We start from the raw sequence: 14,632 nt of genomic DNA, 5'->3' as shown, positions 1-14,632 counted from the left end.
TAGTGTAGTCACGAATCACGATACCAAACAGGGTTTCCCCCAGAAAAGTTGTTAGGCCCGGTGGCAAGTATCTTTTGACAGGGCCCGACACGGGCCGGCGGCCAAGTGTCTTTTTTGACGGGGGCCCGGCGTAGGCCAGCAACAGACTGTGGCAGGATTAAGGTAGGGCCCTATAGTTTCTGTGATAACATAATCACAGATGGAATCGCGGAATTGAGAATTTTAAAAAAGCTATAACACACATTCCATAGGGCCCTACATTAAGTCAATGCTAAAAGCTGACTGGAGATTTGAAAATATGACTACGTAATGTGAATGTTGTTATAAATAACTCATTTATTCAACACACATTTAAAAAATCAACAACTATTTACAGCATAGCAGAGACGTACAAAGAATCTGACAACAATGTACAGTCTTGGAATGCTGTGTTTTCAACAACAACAAAATAAATAAAATAAAATAAACAATATCAAAGTTTCTGCACTCTACAAAAAACGTGTATTCAAGTCCTGATTGGCTACTCAATCTTACAACAAGCCTTGGAATGCTGGGCACATTTAACCTTTTAAAAAACTGTCTAAGTTTTTTTAAGCTTTTACCTTTCCTCCATGACATTATCCCTAAATGTCACAAAGGAAGTATGTGGGTTACTGACTGTTTGGCTAGCTAACTAAGTTAGCTAAATGACCACGTTGTCATAAAATTTTTCCAGACCATGAAAACTGCCTGAATTGTTTACATTTTGGACAGATGTGGCTCCTGAGTAAATCTATCGTTGTTTCCGTCGCAGCACTTTCGACACAAGCAATAGCCTGAAATTTCTTCTTACCGTGAACAGACCTGCAAACTCATCAGAGGTGAAAAAGGTGACAAAGATGCAAACCCCCTAGGGGGGTCCGGGGGCATGCCCCCCCCCCGAAAGAAATTTTTTTAAATATGCTGACTAGTAACTGACTAGTATGGGCTCAAATTAATGCCAAAAGTATTTTGTATTTGTAAGCAATGACTTGTGCTTGCAACTTATGGTTCGTGTTTGTACTCTGCAAGTTGAACCTGTAAGAAAAACGTGTTTGTGGATGTAGATTTTTGTGAGGAGGGAGGGTCGTTATTAAATGTCATTATTAAAGGGAATATTGCAGATTGGAGACCCCAGTGAATCAATGTGTAGGAAAATTATGTAGGAACTAGATTTTCATAAAAATATATACTTATATATATACTACCGTGACTTCTGGAGCCGTTTTTGTGAGAGAATTTTACTTCCGCATCTTTAAAAAAAAAAAAAAAAACCCACCAAACCCGGAAGTGACGTAACAAAAGGGATTGGATAGTTGAAAATGCCTTGAACGATTTCAAGGTGTTAAAAGCTAAACTATTTTTTTATTTGTTTGTTTTTATTTTATTGTTGAGGGCCAAAAGTTGAATGGAAAGGAATAAGATTATCTGGCCATAATGGATATGAAGGCATGTGTTATTTGTCTTGTTAAAGACTAGCTGTTCGTGTATTAAAGTTCAATAACACAGTTGCATGGTTGTGAACGCATTTGTCAACTATTCAAACTATTTGATTGTCCTCTCTACTATCAGATATCATAGTTCATTCGTTGACAACTAGCTAGCTACCATTGACGTTAGCTGGCATATTGATAGGATTACTGTTCTTTCCGTTACCGTTCATGATGACTTATGGCCAATTTTGTGCTAAGAGACGCTGTCGGATGACTTAGTTGCGTCGCCATGGATGTGTCCTGGCCGCTTCCCATAAAGGCCTTTACTATGTCGTAACACTTAGGCCCTGTCCACATTCTGAAAATGTAGTTTTTTCCCTCCGTTTTGGCCTCCCGTCCACACGAAAATGGCGTTTTATGTCACTGAAAACAAAGCTTTTTGAAAACGCCTTCCAAGGTGGAGACTTTTCGAAACTCCAGTTTCTCTGTCTTCGTGTGGACAAGAAAAACTGAGCTTTATGAAAACGCTGGCGTCATGACGTCAACTCGCGCATCAGTTACCATGGCAATTGGTGTATTGCACATGCGGCAATCGTTTTAGCGTTCTCCTGTGAAAGAGATATTTTTTTAAACGCCGGTCATGTGGATAGGATTTTTTTTAAGGAGGGGGAAAAAACTACGTTTTCAGAAAAATTCGTATACTTGTGGTCAGGGCCTTAGATGGCCCGGTGTGTATGTACAGCTGCAGCGCTTCCATGCCGCAACTAAAAAATGGCGTCACACTAGTGTTGTCACGATACCAAAATTTTGACTTCGATACCGATACCAGGTTTAGTATCAAGATTCCCGATACTGAAACGATACTGATTCAATACTCGGTACCTAACGATACTGAAATTACCTTAATAGATCAGAAACGTAATGTCCACAAGGGTTGACCTCATTTTCAAATTCATGGTTTATTAAAAACCTGGTTTAACCTTTAAGTTGAAGCCTGCTCAATAATCATAGGCCTATAGTGTTACAACACTAAACAATAGAAAAATATATTAAATATATTTCAAAAATTGAATAATCTTTAAACAGGTTTTTCACTTTTAAGTAGATCTAAAAATAGCATACTTTAATAACAATACAGCATCTTCCTATAATAAAATATTTCCAAATTAGAACACCTATTGCTACTGAATTGAACTGAGTCGAAGCTTACGCTGTATCAACGAGTGAGTGCACAAGCGCAACTTCACCTCACTTGGCAACCTTAGTTGCTACTGCCATCTAGCGAAGATTCTGACAAATTACACTTTTCATCCTCTCAATCAGTAATGTGGGAGAGACATTTCCCTGGCTTTTACATTTGACACAAAACTACTGAACATCGAAAAATTATAATACCGAACCGTTTCTTTTTTTTTTTAACCCTCCTGTTCTGTTCATTTTTTAGGTACAGCAAAATGTTCCCGGGTGATATAAACATACAGGGGGGGTTTGCAAATACATGAAATGAACCATTTTCATTTAGAATGTTGATTACACTAATTAAGGCCAGTAGAAGAAGTTTCATACTGAAAAAATAATTTTAAGTATTTTTCCTAGATTTTCAAACTTTAAAAAGGGTCAATTTGACCCGCAACATAACAGGAGGGTTAAGTACAGAGAAAGTGCTGAAGTTTCGGAAATACCGTGCAACACACATACATATTCCAATCCATTGCTTAGTTTAGCAGAGAATGCACACTTCAGAGTGCCTCAGAGACAGATAGAATAATCATACATATTTCAAATAATAAATACCACAGTGAAAAAAAGAAACAAAAAACGAAATATCAACTCGCCATCCCTGCTACCTGTGAGCTGCGCGCAGAGTAGCCTACCTTATTTATTTTGACATTGGCAGACTACAGAATAAATTGTGTCTTTTGTTTATATTCAATATTAGTACAACAATATGGCCGACATAGGTGGCAAAGTTGTAGAGCACGTTCAGATGCATAGGTCAATGAAGTTCTGTGTTGATCTAACTTACGGTGTGGGAGTTATGGCCTTTTAAGCATGACCCTTTGTTATAGTGCCACCATCTGGCCGACATAGGTGATTTGTAGTGCCTGAGTAGTGGGGGGCCATAGGAACCCACCTGCCAAATTTGGTTGCTCTAGGACTTATGGTTGCTGAGCCTCAGACACTTTTAGCGGAGAAAAATAATAATAATAATCCTAACAGATACAATAGGGTTCCACCAGCTTCGCTGCTTGGACCCCTAATAATCCTAACAGATACAATAGGGTTCCACCAGCTTCGCTGCTTGGACCCCTAATAATAATCCTAACAGATACAATAGGGTTCCACCAGCTTCGCTGCTTGGACCCCTAATAATAATCCTAACAGATACAATAGGGTTCCACCAGCTTCGCTGCTTGGACCCCTAATAATAATCCTAACAGATACAATAGGGTTCCACCAGCTTCGCTGCTTGGACCCCAAATGACGGGAACAGGCCATTCAGCCCAACAATGCTCGCCATTTTCCTGCCTAAATTAGTGCCCTGATTACCTACAGACTAGATAGTATCTAACACTGTATCAAGCCTATTCTTGAAAATCCCCAGAGATTCTGCCTCTACTATGTGAGCAGACAGGCTATTCCACACATTCACTACACTCTGGTATGGTATGCAATTCTTTGCATACCTCTTGCATAGTTTGTGATTTGCGTTGTGTGTGGCACTCATGAACGGACAGAGAATTTATACTTGTGTAGCATGTTGCACAGATCTCTGGTGTAACAAAAAGGTATTTTTTATATTTATAGATAAAGCATGCCTCTTCAAACCTCTTCGGCTAGCCTCTAATCAAACCTCTCCACATCTGTTGTTTAAAATTTGCAGCAGGAAGTTAACTAACAAGTGACTCTTATACCACTTTGCATCAGCGATCAACCGTTCATCATCTGTGTGGCCTATATGGGAAGTGGTTGCGTTTAAATTCTTGAGGAGGGAAGTGACGCTATGCGGATGGTTTGCATATGCAGTCTTAGTATTAGTCAGGCTCCCATCCTTGACTGAACTGATGTGCATACTCATAGGCACTCTTCTAACAAATTCAAGCATGCATTCTCTGAGATCTGACTTATTCCACTCCTTTGTATCTCTCTAACCTTCGCACCAGTCACAGAATGTTAAATGTACAGGGCTACTGTTGATCCTTAAGACGTTTGAATTGCTTTATTCTCAATGTAGAAATCTTAAGATTGTGAAACCACTCCATTTGTGTTGCTTTTTCTGTTGCATTGTATTCAATAACATTTGTGTTATATTTTTACAAATTATTCAAATGTTATGTAGCCTATTTCCTTTGGATAGACAGGGTGCAGTATGAGGGTGGGAATTACAAAATTACATTACTGTAATTACATTACATATGTAATTTCTATGACATTTGTGATCACTTATAATTATCACTGATCTACAAATAAGGTCCTGGTAAACAAAAAAAACTCATTGAACATCATTGAAAGGTCCTGATTAAATATTTAATGTTTTCATTCCGTTTTCTGGAGGAACACTAAATGTAAAATATCATGAACTCTGGTGCTTTGAGGCACAGTCGCTCAGGAGCTGGGTGGGATTAGTGCATATTTTTGAGGCACAGTCGCTCAGGAGCTGGGTGGGATTAGTGCATATTTTTGAGGCACAGTTGCTCAGGAGCTGGGTGGGATTAGTGCATATTTTTGAGGCACAGTCGCTCAGGAGCTGGGTGGGATTAGTGCATATTTTTGAGGTACAGTCGCTCAGGAGCTAGGTGGGATTAGTGCATATGTTTGAGGCACAGTCACTCAGGAGATAGGTGGGATTAGTGCATTTTTTGAGGCACAGTCGTTCAGGAGCTGGGTGGGATTAGTGCATATTTTTGTGGCACAGTCACTCAGGAGCTAGGTGGGATTAATGTGTATTTTTGAAGCACAGTTGCTCAGGAGCTTAGTGGGATTAGTGCATATTTTTGAGGTACAGTCGCTCAGGAGTTATGTGGGATCAGTCCATATTTTTGAGGCACAGTCGCTCAGGAGCTGGGTGGGATTAGTGCATATTTTTGAGGCACAGTCGCTCAGGAACTGGGTGGGTTTAGTGCATATGTTTGAGGCACAGTCGCTCAGGAGCTGGGTGGGATTAGTGCATATTTTTGAGGCACAGTCACTCAGGAGATAGGTGGGATTAGTGCATTTTTTGAGGCACAGTCGCTCAGGAGCTGGGTGAGATTAGTGCATTTTTTGAGGCACAGTCGCTCAGGAGCTGGGTGGGATTAGTGCATATTTTTGTGGCACAGTCACTCAGGAGCTAGGTGGGATTACTGTGTATTTCTGAAGCACAGTCGCTCAGGAGCTTGGTGGGATTAGTGCATATTTTTGAGGTACAGTCGCTCAGGAGTTATGTGGGATTAGTCCATATTTTTGAGGCACAGTCACTCAGGAGCTGGGTGGGATTAGTGCATATTTTTGAGGCACAGTCGCTCAGAAGCTAGATGGCGTTAGTGTGTATTTTTGAGGCACAGTTGTTCAGGAGCTGGGTGGGATTAGTGCATATTTTTGAGGCACAGTCGCTCAGGAACTGGGTGGGCTTACTGCATATGTTTGAGGCACAGTCACTCAGGAGATAGGTGGGATTAGTGCATTTTTTGAGGCACAGTCGCTCAGGAGCTGGGTGAGATTAGTGCATTTTTTGAGGCACGGTCGCTCAGGAGCTGGGTGGGATTAGTGCATATTTTTGTGGCACAGTCACTCAGGAGCTAAGTGGGATTACTGTGTATTTTTGAAGCACAGTCGCTCAGGAGCTAGGTGGGATTAGTGTGTATTTTTGAGGCACAGTCGCTCAGGAGCTGGGTGAGATTAGTGCATTTTTTGAGGCACGATCGCTCAGGAGCTGGGTGGGTTTAGTGCATATGTTTGAGGCACAGTCTCTCAGGAGCTGGGTGGGATTAGTGCATATTTTTGAGGCACAGTCACTCAGGAGATAGGTGGGATTAGTGCATTTTTTGAGGCACAGTCGCTCAGGAGCTGGGTGAGATTAGTGCATTTTTTGAGGCACAGTCGCTCAGGAGCTGGGTGGGATTAGTGCATATTTCTGTGGCACAGTCACTCAGGAGCTAGGTGGGATTACTGTGTATTTTTGAAGCACAGTCGCTCAGGAGCTTGGTGGGATTAGTGCATATTTTTGAGGTACAGTCGCTCAGGAGTTATGTGGGATTAGTCCATATTTTTGAGGCACAGTCACTCAGGAGATAGGTGGGATTAGTGCATTTTTTGAGGCACAGTCGCTCAGGAGCTGGGTGAGATTAGTGCATTTTTTGAGGCACGGTCGCTCAGGAGCTGGGTGGGATTAGTGCATATTTTTGTGGCTCAGTCACTCAGGAGCTAGGTGGGATTACTGTGTATTTTTGAAGCACAGTCGCTCAGGAGATAGGTGGGATTAGTGTGTATTTTTGAGGCACAGTCGCTCAGGAGCTGGGTGAGATTAGTGCATTTTTTGAGGCACGGTCGCTCAGGAGCTGGGTGGGATTAGTGCATATTTTTGTGGCACAGTCACTCAGGAGCTAGGTGGGATTAGTGTGTATTTTTGAGGCACAGTCGCTCAGGAGCTAGGTGGGATTAGTGTGTATTTTTGATGCACAGTCGCTCAGGAGCTAGGTGGGATTAGTGTGTATTTTTGAGGCACAGTCGACTCAGGAGCTGGGTGGGATTAGTGCATATTTTTGAGGCACAGTCGCTCAGGTGCTGGGTGGGATTAGTGCATATTTTTCAGGCACAGTCGCTCAGGAGCTGGGTGGGATTAGTGCATATTTTTGAGGCACAGCCGCTCAGGAGCTGGGTGGGATTAGTGCATATTTTTGAGGCACAGTCACTCAGGAGCTGGGTGGGATTAGTGCATATTTTTGATGCACAGTCGCTCAGGAGATAGGTGGGTTTAGTGCATATGTTTGAGGCACAGTCACTCAGGAGATAGGTGGGATTAGTGCATTTTTTGAGGCACAGTCGCTCAGGAGCTGGGTGAGATTAGTGCATTTTTTGAGGCACAGTCGCTCAGGAGCTGGGTGGGATTAGTGCATGTTTTTGTGGCACAGTCACTCAGGAGCTAGGTGGGATTACTGGGTATTTTTGAAGCACAGTCGCTCAGGAGCTTGGTGGGATTAGTGCATATTTTTGAGGTACAGTCGCTCAGGAGTTATGTGGGATTAGTCCATATTTTTGAGGCACAGTCGCTCAGGAGCTGGGTGGGATTAGTGCATATTTTTGAGGCACAGTCGCTCAGAAGCTAGATGCCGTTAGTGTGTATTTTTGAGGCACAGTTGTTCAGGAGCTGGGTGGGATTAGTGCATTTTTTGAGGCACAGTCGCTCAGGAGCTGGGTGAGATTAGTGCATTTTTTGAGGCACGGTCGCTCAGGAGCTGGGTGGGATTAGTGCATATTTTTGAGGCACAGTCGCTCAGAAGCTAGATGGCGTTAGTGTGTATTTTTGAGGCACAGTCGCTCAGGAACTGGGTGGGCTTAGTGCATATGTTTGAGGCACAGTCGCTCAGGAACTGGGTGGGCTTAGTGCATTTTTTGAGGCACAGTCGCTCAGGAGCTGGGTGAGATTAGTGCATTTTTTGAGGCACGGTCGCTCAGGAGCTGGGTGGGATTAGTGCATATTTTTGAGGTACAGTCGCTCAGGAGTTATGTGGGATTAGTGCATATTTTTGAGGCACAGTTGCTCAGGAGCTGGGTGGGATTAGTGCATATTTTTGAGGCACAGTCGCTCAGAAGCTAGATGGCTTAGTGTGTATTTTTGAGGCACAGTTGTTCAGGAGCTGGGTGGGATTAGTGCATATTTTTGAGGCACAGTCGCTCAGGAACTGGGTGGGATTAGTGCATATTTTTGAGACACAGTCGCTCAGGAGCTGGGTGTGATTAGCGTGTATTTTTGAGGCACAGTCGCTCAGGAACTGGATGGGATTAGTGTGTATTTTTGAGGCACAGTCGCTCAGGAGCTGGGTGTGATTAGTGTCTATTTTTGAGGCACAGTCGCTCAGGAGCTGGGTGGGTGTGGTGCATATTTCTCAGCCCAGTGATAAACTACTGTAGTGGCTCAGATTAAAGAATATAACTGTATGGGGGACATGTAATTTCAACAACTGTGTAATGTACCAATGGATGTATTAGGTCTGCCAACAGGTCAGGAAAAAGAAGGCAATCAATGAAGATCTAAATGGAAACTGTGTCCTGCTTCGAGATCTGCAGAGAACTGAGGAAATGTCCCCTTCATCACTTGGTATGCAAAATCCCTGTCAATCATTAAAGTGGACCATTTGGGAAATGAAAGTGTGGTAATACTAAAATTGATGTTTTTATGGCAGTTAAATTTAAAATTATGAATAAATAATAGAATAAATTCTGATAAATCAGAAGTGTGAGAAGTTTAGTTATTTCCATTTCACAGAGACCCTCCCAAATTGATTGTTGATTTTGCAGTAATGATACAGGCCTGTACATATGTCTGCAGTAATGATACAGTGCATAATGACTGCAGTAATGATACAGGCCTGTACATATGACTGCAGTAATGATACAGGCCTGTATATACAATACGACTGGGCATTTGAAATGCAGACAAAACAAGACAGAGGGTATAAAAAGAACATATTTCAAGTATGATACATCGAAACAGATGGATATACTGCACAGGAGCTTTAAAATTCAATATAATAAAATTCATGTTTGCATTCTATTACACAGAAAAATGCATGTTTGTGAAAGATGCTATGCAAGATTAATACTGAATTGTTGCTCAATTGTTTATTTAATATTTTGACAGTCCTCAATGCCGAAGATAACCATTATCAGTTTTTTTATATTTTCATAAATGGCTTAAATGCATTATTGTGAACTTGATAGTTACCTTAAAACTAACGTTTTACATTTCAGTTGTACGAGAAATGAAAATGAACAACAGCAGCAGCAACAACAACAACAACAACAACAACAACAACAACAACAACTGCAACAACAGCAACAGTCATAAAGAAGAAATCGTCAAACATGATTTAGGTAATCAAATCTCACCAGATAATACACACATTTGTACAAAATGGAAGTAGACTTGATGTCAAGTCATGTCGATGTTTTGCCGACCCCGTAAAATAAGGCTCAGTGCCCTTCTTAAAACATTTAGTTGATAAATCCTCAAAAATATGGTTTTGCCATTTCCATTTTAGTAAGAAAATAATCTTGGCAATAATGGTGGTTGCGCCCCTAATATAGGAAACTACATCAGTGCTAGAAAGGAAAACTCATTCATTTCCTGTTTCAGATGAGCGCATTTCTCGTCAGAGAAGACATGCCAATATAAACAACCACAGCAGCAGTGAGGATGAGAACGAAGAAGGTATGGACTTAACTCAAGCAACTTGTGATACTTTTGTTTTTGAAGTCTTTAAAACAAACATACAAACATTATTTCCATACACTTTAGCAAAATACCAGAGGCAGAGGCTGATGGCAGAGGCTCACTACATGCAACTACATACAATGTATAACACACTCACAAACTAACCAGCTGATTCCATGAGGAAGCTCGTCATATTTCCCCAAAAGAAACACTTATTGCTTAAATTGTTTTTTTTTTTCAGATGCTGGGACGGAGATTGCCTTTGTTCTGGATGGTTCAGGGAGTATTGAGGCTGACGATTTTGTGAAGGCAAAGGATTTCATTTCTAACATAATGCAAAAGGTTTGGAACACCTGTTTTACTGTAAGTACTGAACTCATCTTCATAGTTTACTAACATTATCATCAGTCGATATGAGGTTCATCCACGATACCAATTCCTTGTGAACATAAATGATCGCAAATCTTTGTGATGAGCTGTTAAGCAGGTTTGATGTATGAGAAATGCCCTGCAAGCTCCACCAGTCCTGTGTTACATCCCATTATGATGGGATGGTCTACATACTGTATTGTGTAGCAGTGCTTTAAGTATGCTTGAGCAAAGTCTTTCATCTGAAATCTGTCAATATAAATCCAGATGTTTAAATGGATAGATATATGCCAAATATGCATTGACATTCACTCCATGTATGCATGCACACACACTTCTTTTTTCATTGTACAATAGTTAAGACATTGTCCATTATTTTATTTTTTTTGAGATAAACACACAACGACTGTTTATCGCGAAGCATGTAGTGACTTTATATTGTTCTTTGATATCTTTTTTATGTTTGTGTTATTATTATGGTTATTGCTTGCAGTAGTATTTTTCTCTGAGGCAAAAGATTGTTTTTTTTCATTTGAAAACAGGAATGACACTAACATAAGAGTCAGAGTCTAATGACGACAGTTTCCTTTATATGTCGTGTGCATGGACCAAAACTTTACTATCATGGACTATGTGACTTATTAACAGGATGGATAAAAAAACGAATAATAATTGTGAATATCAGGGTGAAATTAACATCTTCTTCTGTTTTTCAACAGTGTGACTTTGCAATTGTACAATACGGAAAAGATATAAGAACTGAACTTTCCCTACTGGAAAATGACAATGGCACAAAGGCCATTGAAAAGGTGAAGAGCATAAAGCAGATCATGGAGTACACAAAAACAGCTTCAGCCATCAACCATGTGCTGTAAGTACAATATTACCAGGTTTATTACCAGTACATTACTATTGTCTATACCCGCTTATCCTGGACAGGGTCGCGGAGGGTGCATGCACTGGGCGAGAGGCAGGAATACACTCTAGACAGGCCGCCAATCTATCACAGGGCACACACACCATTCACTCACCATTCACTTACACACTCATACCTATGGGCAATTTAGAGTCTCCAATTATTAGCCTACCAGTATGTCTTTATGTTCTCCATGAACCTGGAAACACAGAAAGGCCCAGGCCAGAATTCGAACCCAGGACCTTCTTGCCATGTAACTTTAAACGTGAAAACGGCTCGAAGAAACTACAGAAGAAAGGGCAGATAGAAGGTTTGAGTACTAAACTTCTTTAAGCTCAGTGTCTCCATAACTTGTGCCAGTACTGTATCTCTATACTCCATCATTTGCTCTCCCCAACAAATGTTTCAATCAAAGTAATAAGCCTAATTTTATCATTTTAATCAAATGAAATAATTGTGCTGATTATTTATTTGGAAGTGTAAAACGTGTGGTTGGGCTGGCCACACACACAGCAGAGCCTCTGATTGGGATCAAGGCTGCCCCCGGAACCTTCACAGGACAGATATCTGGAATCCCATCGACTTGTTTTACGACTGAACATTTAATTCAGGCATTTTCGGGTTAGAAACAAATGCATTTTTGTGGAGAAAAATTCTGTATGACTTGCTCATTGTTCTTGAAAGTGTTTTTGTATTGTTTCCTCCCCTTAAATAATTTAAATAATTGTTTCCTAAAAATGTGAAAATGTATTTTCAGTGAGAATGTTTTTGTTCCTGAGAATGGATCAAAAGCGAACGCCAAGAAGATGATAATCGTAATCACGGATGGAAGCATATTCCTCGACCCAATGGACCTCACAGACGTTTTGAACTCGCCAAAAATCAAAAACATTATTCGCTTTGCTATAGGGGTACGTTATTTCTGACATTAAAAATTTCCATTACTCATCATTTGTCTTTAATATCAAATGCAATCATTTAAGCAAAGCTTTGCAGTTTATGCAGCATGTCCCAACGTGTCTGCATTTGCACAGGGAATACGTTACAGCAGGGCTACTCAACTCCAGGTCCTGTGGGCTGCAGCATCCCCAGATATTTGCACAAGCCATGCGCTACACCATCTGATTTCACTAATGAGCTCGCTTCCTGAACCAAGAAGGTAAAATAATTTGTGAAATCTGGTGGTGTAGTGCATGGTTGGCACAAATACTACAGACACAGTGGCTCACAGAACCTGAAGTTCAGCGGCACTGCATTACAGCTTACCAGCAGTCAACCCCTTTCTGTGCCAATGCAGCCTGTAGCCAGGAAACCCCAGAGCACAGGTGTCAAACTCCACTCCTGGAGGGCCGCAGGGTCTGCTGGGTCTGACGTGTTCTCAGCACCAGTGGTTCATTTAAGTCATTAATTGGCTAAGGAATCCTACATACCTTGTTCTCAAGGCAATGATTAGCAGTGGATTGAAAGGAAACCTCAAAAACCTGCAGGCACTGTGGTCCCCTTGGGATTCAGTTTGACACCCCAGCCCCAGAGTAATATATAACTACATTACACCACAGCTATGGTGTCATCATCTGTCTCTTGTCTGTGCTTTCCCAAACGGATGGCGGTAATTGCAGATTCACTGGGTTTTCAAATGTGACTGGGTAGTCCAAATCTGCTGAAAAATAACATGCCATGTTCTGACTTTTAGGTTGGAAATGTTTCACATGATTCCCAAGGAATTAAAGAGCTGAAGGAAATAGCTTCAGATCCAGATAAGCACTTATTTATGGTCAACGACTATACTGGTTTGGATGAAATATTAGGAAATTTTGAAAAGACAATTACTGGAATTGAAGGTAGTGTACCTTTCCTTGGGTCTTTATGCCCAGCCTTGTACAACATCAAACTATACTGCCTTTCACAAAAACATTTCCTCTGTCACACATTACCTCCTAACTTGTTTTATTGATTTGTTCTGGATGTGTGCATTTTCTGTACTAAATGTACTGGCAGTTTTTCCATAAATAGACACATCTCAGATATTTTCTGTTGCTAAATAATTATTAATTGAGTACACATGAATTCCTATTGTAGAGTAGTAACTGATAATACAATAAAATAAATAATAAAAAATGTTATATTATTGCTACTCCACAGGTATCCAGCAGGGGGCAGGTTTCCACTTCGAGCTTGCTGAGGCAGGGTTCAGCTCCCACTTTGCACACGATGTGAGGACTGTATTCTTCATGTACATAACATTGTGTTCCTACATTGTATTTGATACAGTGCGCATAAACACACATTTACACACATATACAGACACACAGACACTCACTGACACACATTCACACAGACTCAAACACAGACACTCACTCACACACACACACAGATACACACAGACACTCACAGACACTCACACACACACACAGATACACACATGCACACACACACACACACCCACACAGATACACACATGCACACAGACACACATACACTCACAGACACACAGACACAAACACACACAGACACACACATGCACACACACACACACACACACACCCACACAGATACACACATGCACACAAACACACACATACACACACAGACCCATACAAACACAGATACACACATGCACACACACACACACACCCACACAGATACACACATGCACACAGACACACATACACTCACAGACACTCACACACAAACACACACAGATACACACATGCACACACACACACACACCCACACAGATACACACATGCACACAAACACACACATACACACACAGACCCATACAAACACAGATACATACATGCACACAGACACACACACACACAGACACACACACGCATACACACATTCACACAGACGCACACGTACACACGCAGACACACATGCACACAGACACACACATACACACACACACACACAGACAATCATGCACACTCACACACACAGACTTACTCTGAAGGAGACCAAAATCGAGACTTCTATTCTGAGATGGAATTCAGGACTGAACATTTGGTCCCATGACCATTTGAGTGTCTCAATGCGTGTGCGTGTACATGTGTGTACTGATAACACTGCACATGCATGAAACCAAGTTTAGGCCAATGGCTAAGATTGAGCATGACAGAGACTGGGATATGAATGGCCAAGGCACAGAGAGAGGCTCTGGGCCCTGGATCTGTGTGCTGGAGGGAGTACCAGCATTTTAACAATAAGCTACTCAGGGAACCAATATCGATCACATATCGAGAACTCTGTTCTATTCACAGGGAAATCTCCTTTTCGGTGCAGTGGGGGCTTATGATTGGAGCGGGGGACTGATTTTGAAAAACCCTCAGGATGGGCGTATAACATTTCTCAATGACTCTTCCACGGGACCAAGATTTTCATATTTAGGTAAAGGACTAAAAACCAATGTTCAATCGTGAAAATATTATTTAATTGTAAATAGTCTTAGTCTACATAATTTCATTTTATGTTCAGTTC

At 41.3% G+C, this 14,632-nt stretch overlaps 1 protein-coding gene across 1 annotated transcript in view; it reads left to right on the top strand.

The window, feature by feature from the left end:
- LOC118209771 (integrin alpha-E-like) overlaps positions 1–14,632 on the top strand; it is a 34,128-nt gene that overhangs the window by 5,114 nt on the left and 14,382 nt on the right. The window contains exons 5-13 of the mRNA XM_035385388.1: positions 8,640–8,748; positions 9,402–9,524; positions 9,787–9,861; positions 10,106–10,227; positions 10,953–11,104; positions 11,907–12,060; positions 12,843–12,990; positions 13,292–13,362; positions 14,416–14,542. Coding sequence (XP_035241279.1) covers positions 8,640–8,748; positions 9,402–9,524; positions 9,787–9,861; positions 10,106–10,227; positions 10,953–11,104; positions 11,907–12,060; positions 12,843–12,990; positions 13,292–13,362; positions 14,416–14,542 — 1,081 coding nt within the window. The remainder of the gene's footprint in view (positions 1–8,639; positions 8,749–9,401; positions 9,525–9,786; positions 9,862–10,105; positions 10,228–10,952; positions 11,105–11,906; positions 12,061–12,842; positions 12,991–13,291; positions 13,363–14,415; positions 14,543–14,632) is intronic.

This window comes from Anguilla anguilla, chromosome 12, assembly GCF_013347855.1.
Source record: "Anguilla anguilla isolate fAngAng1 chromosome 12, fAngAng1.pri, whole genome shotgun sequence".
NCBI lineage: Eukaryota > Metazoa > Chordata > Actinopteri > Anguilliformes > Anguillidae > Anguilla > Anguilla anguilla.
Note: the sequence above shows the minus strand (reverse complement) of the source record. Positions and strands in the feature narration are given on the sequence as shown.